Raw genomic sequence first — 6,320 nt, forward strand, 5'->3', positions numbered from 1 at the left:
CAAAAGGATACTCCTATGAATTTTTGGAACATAAACAATGAAAAGTAAAAAATATCACATCCCAGATTTAAATTTGTTATTATATAACAGTATTGCTTTTGTAATCTCATGTAACCCTTAGAATTAGAGAAATCTCAACAGCTCAAGTAAAATTGTTAAATGGTTCAGTCCCATCTTAACGCAACCCAAATATGTAGCCTCACATTAAATACATAGATACAGTACTAGGCTATCAAAATATATTCTGAGAAGCCCCCCCTCCCGCCCCCTCCCAAAAAAAAGTTTACAATTCCATAAATTAGCACCACGTCTTCTGGATAAGCACCGATATAATTATGTGCACAACAATGAAACCATATTTCACTGCTTGCAAGAACAGAGAAAAGATGGTGAGACTCACAAATCAGAGAAATCTTCTATGCAGGATTCATAAGGACCCCTTCTCTATTTAGACAGAAAATTGTCTTTTTTTTAAGGTAGCTGTAAAAAACAAACTCAAACTTCTAGATATACACAATGCAAAACACCAGCTCGTTCAATTAAAATGTTTATAAAAACAGTTATCTCAATATCTCTATATAGGTTTTTTTGTTTTTTCCTGGGTCTTTTGTCAAAGCCAATGCGCACGCTCTTCTTTACAGTGGTAGAGAACACTTGAAAATGCAAGTCTCTCCAAACAAAGCCTAATTGGAATATAAGATGAATGTACCAAGGCTTTGCTCACAAACATTTGAATATACACGCTTTCCACCACTGCATCCAAAAAGGTTGAATCTTTAAAAAAAAAAGTCAAAATAGAAAGCAAAACTGCAGATCTGAATGACCTGTAAATCCATACAATACATTTTTTTTTTCTCAGTTGTTTTTTTAGCAAATAAATTAGAAAAGCTGACGAGCCACAGTTCTCTTGATGTGCTGACGAGTTCCTGTTGTTGTCAACACTGAGTCTGTATGGCTGTTGGTTGTGTGTCTGTGTGTGTGTGGAGATCAGTGTAGCAGGAGTCACTGGGAGGCACAGGAGGTAACACGGAGGCAGGAAGAGGAGAGGCAGTCGTCGGGCCCCTGGTTGGTGATGAGAGGTGGGGGTGAGAGTAGGTAGGGTGTCCCTTATATAGAGGTGGATCTGAGGGACTTGAGAGGGTTGGTGGTTAAGGGGCGATCCTGTGTTGTCTTAGGCTACCTGACACTCACTCGAGTCCCCATGGACCCAGTAGCAGATCTGGGCATATTTGAGAGGAGTTATCCTCACTGCCACGTTGTAATCCTGCTGCATCCCGTTCCCGTTTACATCCACCCACTGGTGACCAGAGAAAACCCCAATGATCTTCCTCTTCCACTTCTTCTTGCCAGGCTCTTTGAGGCGGATGTAGACCCCAGAGCCGCTGGAGCCCGGTTTGGCATCGCAGTATTGGTACAACAAATCATTGGACTCCTCAGAGACGGAGCAGAACCGGTACACCAGATTGCCAGGCCGGTCATCATCAAAGCCAGAGAAGTGGATCCTCCCAGCAGGGAGCTTCTTGAGCGAGGGGATAACACCCAGATCCATGTGCTTGACTTTTGGGGCTCTCTTCAACTCCAGAACAGCATAGTCATAATCCGCAGCCAGTCCGTCAGACACACCTTTGAACCAGCCCTTAGGCACCTGGGTCTGCTTGACCCTGGTCCACCTAAACGAAGGCTTCTCCGATTCTGCACTTCGCCGACTCCGGCTCTTTCTACCTTTCCCTTTTCCTTTACGGTCCCCTTTCCCACCATTCTCTTCCTTTTCCTGCACTTCCTCTTTACCTTTGTCTCCCTTTCTTCTTTTGCCCTTTCCTTGCCCTCCTTTCCCTTTGCCTCGTCTGGACTTCTCCTTTAGAATACCAACGCGCAGCTTCTGCACCCCGTCTAGATAATCCTTCCCGTCATGGATGCAGTGGGCAGCGGTCAGCACATGTTTAGGTGACACGAGAACCCCAGAGCATCCTGTAGAGATCTTCACAGAGGTGGAGAAGGGATATTTCGTGGAAAACTGCTTATCGGAGATAGTGAAGCGGGTATCTGTGCCGTACACCTCTCGTTTGTGGCGGGAGTTAGACGAGATGTTTCTGGACCAGGCAGTCACCTCGTTGAGGCCCTGCACAGAAACTGAGGTATACGTGCGTGTGCCATTCTCATAAACCGTCTCGTAGGACAGGAACTGCTCCAGGTCGTCCAGAGAAGTGGCAGGGAGGCGACGCTGACACTCAATCCCACAGGTCCCACTCAGCTCTGACTGAGGATGGGCTGAGAAGTTTGGGCTGCTGAGAGGCACGGTGCGTCTTTTCCTTACCAGAGGCACCTTCCACTGAGGCCAGGTATACTCGTCATCGACTGCATTTTCCTCAGCAGCTATAACCACCACCACCACAGCTAGCACCGTCACCGGGAACAAGACACACAGGGGTATGGGGCCCATTGTTAAGTTGGGCCTGGCTCTGAAAAGAGTAAAGAGGAAGACTTAGGGAAACTTTGTATTAAAGGTGGATGAAATACTGTACATTCTTGCTCCCCAGATGATGAATCCTACTAACTTTGGTTATCCCCTGACTTTTCCCTCTAGCACCTACATAGTTCGTGAGATGTCTGAAGTTATTGGATGGACTGCCATAATATTTGGTACAGATAATACAGAGGTTGACAATGCTTTGCAAATACCTGCAAAACTAATTATGTTCTCATCAGCTGTACTTTGTGTTAAGTGCTAATTAGCAAATGTTAATATGCCAAACTGAGATGTAATAAGGCAAATATTATACCTGCTATATACCTGCTAAACATCAGCATTGTCAGTGTGTGAGCAAGTTAGCATGTTGAAATTAGCATTTAGCTCAAGGCACCACTGTGCCACGGTGCAGCCTCACAGACTCGCTAGTAAGGCTGTATACTCTTAGCCTGGTTTATTTAAGCTGAGCAATCACATCGCCATTCAAACAGATCTGCATGCAATTGCCTCACCTTTCACAACACGTTAACATTATGATACTGCTTCTGACCACCTTCACTTTAATCTCTAACTAAGTTCAGCCTGTTGCTTGTTTAAACAGTTCCCTTCTGTTCAGTAAAAGCCCGGGTTATTAGCTCAGCAACCACATCATGTTTTCACATCATGGTTGCAAAATGCTATTGATTTCATTTGTGACACTGATGATTCTGTGATACTTGGTTAAGTACTAATCAGCTCTGCTTAGCAAGGGAGAAGACATACAGCACTGTATTGGAGACAAATGATCTTGTTTGGAATCTTTAATCAGCCTTAGGCACATCCAACATCTGGGAAAACCTATATTTCCTTGAACTGAGAAGGTCTTATACCCAATGTTGATGCCTGCAGGTCTAGAAAAAATAAATACAGATCAATTTACAGCCACAGGGAGGCAGTGTAGCCCAGAATGTTAGAGACATCCAGCCAGTCCACAGGTCTAGACTATCACTAGGGCAGCTCAGCAGTCTGTGGCAACACACTCAAAACAGTCCAGTTTTTTAAAGAGCTCAATTGTGTCTATAAAGAAATATCACTCTGTATGTAATATTCTTGAGATCTTAAAACATTTCTCTGGAGTTGATACACTAGCTGTGTGGTGGAAAGGAGATTTATGTCATCTGAGTCTTGCTGGAGGCTGCGGGCAGCGAGGAGGAGAGGATGAACACTGATCCTCTGAATGGGCTGAGACAGTGGCTTGGAGGTTTGCCACAATGGTTAACCTTCTCCTTCAGTAATGACCATATCTGGTTTCCTTAGCTCCACTCCTTGTCCATGCACAGCAATGACATCAAACATAGAGGCTACGTAGGCTGCAGACAGCATGCTGGTTCATGCTTCTACTGTATGAGTGAGATGTTGCCAATAATCTTGATAACCCTATAAAGAAAATTACAATTTGGGTAAGTTTTAATACATTCAGCAGACCATCACAGCCATGGCTTCATTTTGTCAGCATGTCTGTGGTGATGAAGTCACACAGGCCATTCCAAACACAAGGAGAGAAAACCATTTGGATGCTGTTCATTGAGGAGCATTGCAGCAGGAGTGCAAATCCAACTGTACATTTCAAGCAAAAGTCCAGAGTGAAAAGCTACAGTAATTGCGTTGACTCTGGCTGCTTGAGGGGTTTAAATGGTGTGTAACAGGCAGGCTGACATATGGGATGTCCAGCTGGAGGACAAACCTTTTTTTTTGGGGGGGGGGGCTAGATTGGCCATGGGGTCCAAAGACCCAAAATGAAAGTCTCAGGCAAGCTGAGAGGGAGAATGTACAGCATCGCCTGTGGACCATGTCACTGCCTCATCATTCATTGCAGAGATGCTGCCCAAATCCTCCTTTTTTAGTTGAAACTACAAATTCCAGGTTTGTCAGTAAGTACATTGTCATCCAACTGAGCCCAACTGCAAAAGAGACTATTTGGCTGAAGTTCACCGCACAGTGTCCAATAAAACATAGCCCACCCCAGTGGCCAACATCTAACCAGCCCGAAACAGACGGTAATAAAGTACAAGCCCACAAGAACTGTAAAACAGCCTCAATAAATGAGAATACAAAATGACCCTTAGTTTCTGTTCAACTTCACACTCCCACCGCCAGACTCAGACATAACACGACTCCAGAAGAAAGCCTGCAATTATTCAGCATAGAGTGGAAACTGATATGCTGCCATGATGGCTTTTGGTCATAGAAGGCGCTCATTTGAACTATTTTCCACTGCAGTCAGCTGAACAAGAAGCGGTGCCCGCTCCATCCCCCTCAGTGGAGGGGAGTCACAAGAACCACCAGAGGCACCCAGGGGACAAAGTGACCAAAGGATGGCGCTGTGGCGCAGTTGTCCATCTCCAACTCATTTCAAATCATTTTGACCTATTTTCACAACTTCTACATCTCAGGCACAGAGTTTGTGTTGCATAGAACAAACACGGAAACAGACACTGAAAATAAGTTCACAATAAGAAAATGTCTCATTTTCAAATGTCTAAACGTCTCAGTAAAAGTCTCAGTTTTTCCTCCTTTCAAAACAACAGATATCACTATCAGCATTATAATGCAAATGAATACCCCGTTCAATTAGATTTAAAAAAAAAAAAAATACACATCTGTAATTCCACATCTGTTACAGCACAGCTACTGAGTGTGTGAAGATGGACGATGTGTCTATTTATTCTAAAGCAACCTCTGCAGACAGCCTTTAAAATATTTCTGATGCACGGATTGAATAACGTGAATTATAATCAATAATAATAGTAATACACAAAATTCTTAAAAGTGTAGATATAAATGAGGAATATTGTGCACCGCTGAGGCTACAAAGTCCGATTAAATCCCTCCCGGGGGGAAAAAGTGCATCCACAAAGAAAAGCGACAATCCAAAAGGAAAGAAATGGATTAAAAATCAACACATAAAGATATTGAATAAACTGTTATTAAAACGACCCAATAAAGAGCATATTTCCCGCCCGGTCCCATCAAGAGATCGCAATAACTGTGCAAAACGACAAAGGCGCCCTACCTGCTCGCATCCGATTGATGGATATGCCAAATCCGCAATGTATTGTTTGTTTTCCCTAGAAATATACAAATAGGATCCCACTAGAAAACAAACGGGTGTTACTGCATCCCAGACGTCCTGGTATCAGCAGGGCGACGGCTGCCTTCTCCTCATTGCTTCTTCAAAGAGGCTGAGAGAAAGTCGCAGCCGGGACGCTGCGCTCAGGCTGCACTTGATGCTGAGGAGGGAGGGAGAGGAGGAGGAGGAGGAGGAGGAGGGGGGGTCTGAAAAGGACTTTTTTCTTTTTCTTTTTTTCACTTGTGACAAAAGCTGTTCACATATGGGTGGGACCAGACCAGGCTGAATTGGGTGAAGTCAGTGGTCTATTCAGCAGCAGCTCAGTCGGGAGGTGTGCTGGTGCTCAGCAGGCTGCAGCCCAGACCGGCAGCAGGAGGAGAGCCTCAGTCAATGGGACTTCAGCGGACTGAGAAGGAATTAGTTCCACTGCTCTCTACAAAAGTTTCTCAGGCATTCTGGCCCATGCGAGCCTCAACATCTGCAGCACTTTTATTCTTCTAGTGAAGCGCAAACAGTGGGGGTGTAGCTGCACCTTATAGTTTAGAGTAAATGCACCCACATTCAGTCTGGATCACCTGACATAAAGGTGATGACCTTTCGCAATGAACCTACATAAAAGTTCCTTTTAAAAAAATGTTTGAATTTGATTATGATGCTTAACATTCACAAATTGTTTGCCCTCCTTTTTACCCATGTACAGCAAACACACAACGGGGGGTTGGAACCTTCGATCTAGGGGCCAGG

The 6,320-nt window shown here is 44.4% G+C and overlaps 1 protein-coding gene across 1 annotated transcript; it reads right to left on the reverse strand.

Moving 5' to 3' along the window:
• Positions 1–921: 921 nt before the first annotated feature.
• On the reverse strand, positions 922–5,623 carry prss35 (serine protease 35). Its single transcript, XM_070912372.1, has 2 exons — positions 5,520–5,623; positions 922–2,459 (listed from the first exon to the last, which is right to left on the reverse strand). Exon 2 carries the CDS (start codon positions 2,438–2,440, stop codon positions 1,172–1,174), a length of 1,269 nt encoding a protein of 422 aa, XP_070768473.1. The 5' UTR covers positions 2,441–2,459; positions 5,520–5,623; the 3' UTR covers positions 922–1,171.
• Between the last annotated feature and the right edge of the window lie 697 nt (positions 5,624–6,320).

The sequence above is a fragment of the Enoplosus armatus genome, chromosome 9 (assembly GCF_043641665.1).
Source record: "Enoplosus armatus isolate fEnoArm2 chromosome 9, fEnoArm2.hap1, whole genome shotgun sequence".
NCBI lineage: Eukaryota > Metazoa > Chordata > Actinopteri > Centrarchiformes > Enoplosidae > Enoplosus > Enoplosus armatus.

Bases quoted from the DNA above. Each gene is read 5' to 3' on its own strand.
- prss35 (XM_070912372.1), bottom strand. From the start codon at position 2,440: ATGGGCCCCATACCCCTGTGTGTCTTGTTCCCGGTGACGGTGCTAGCT.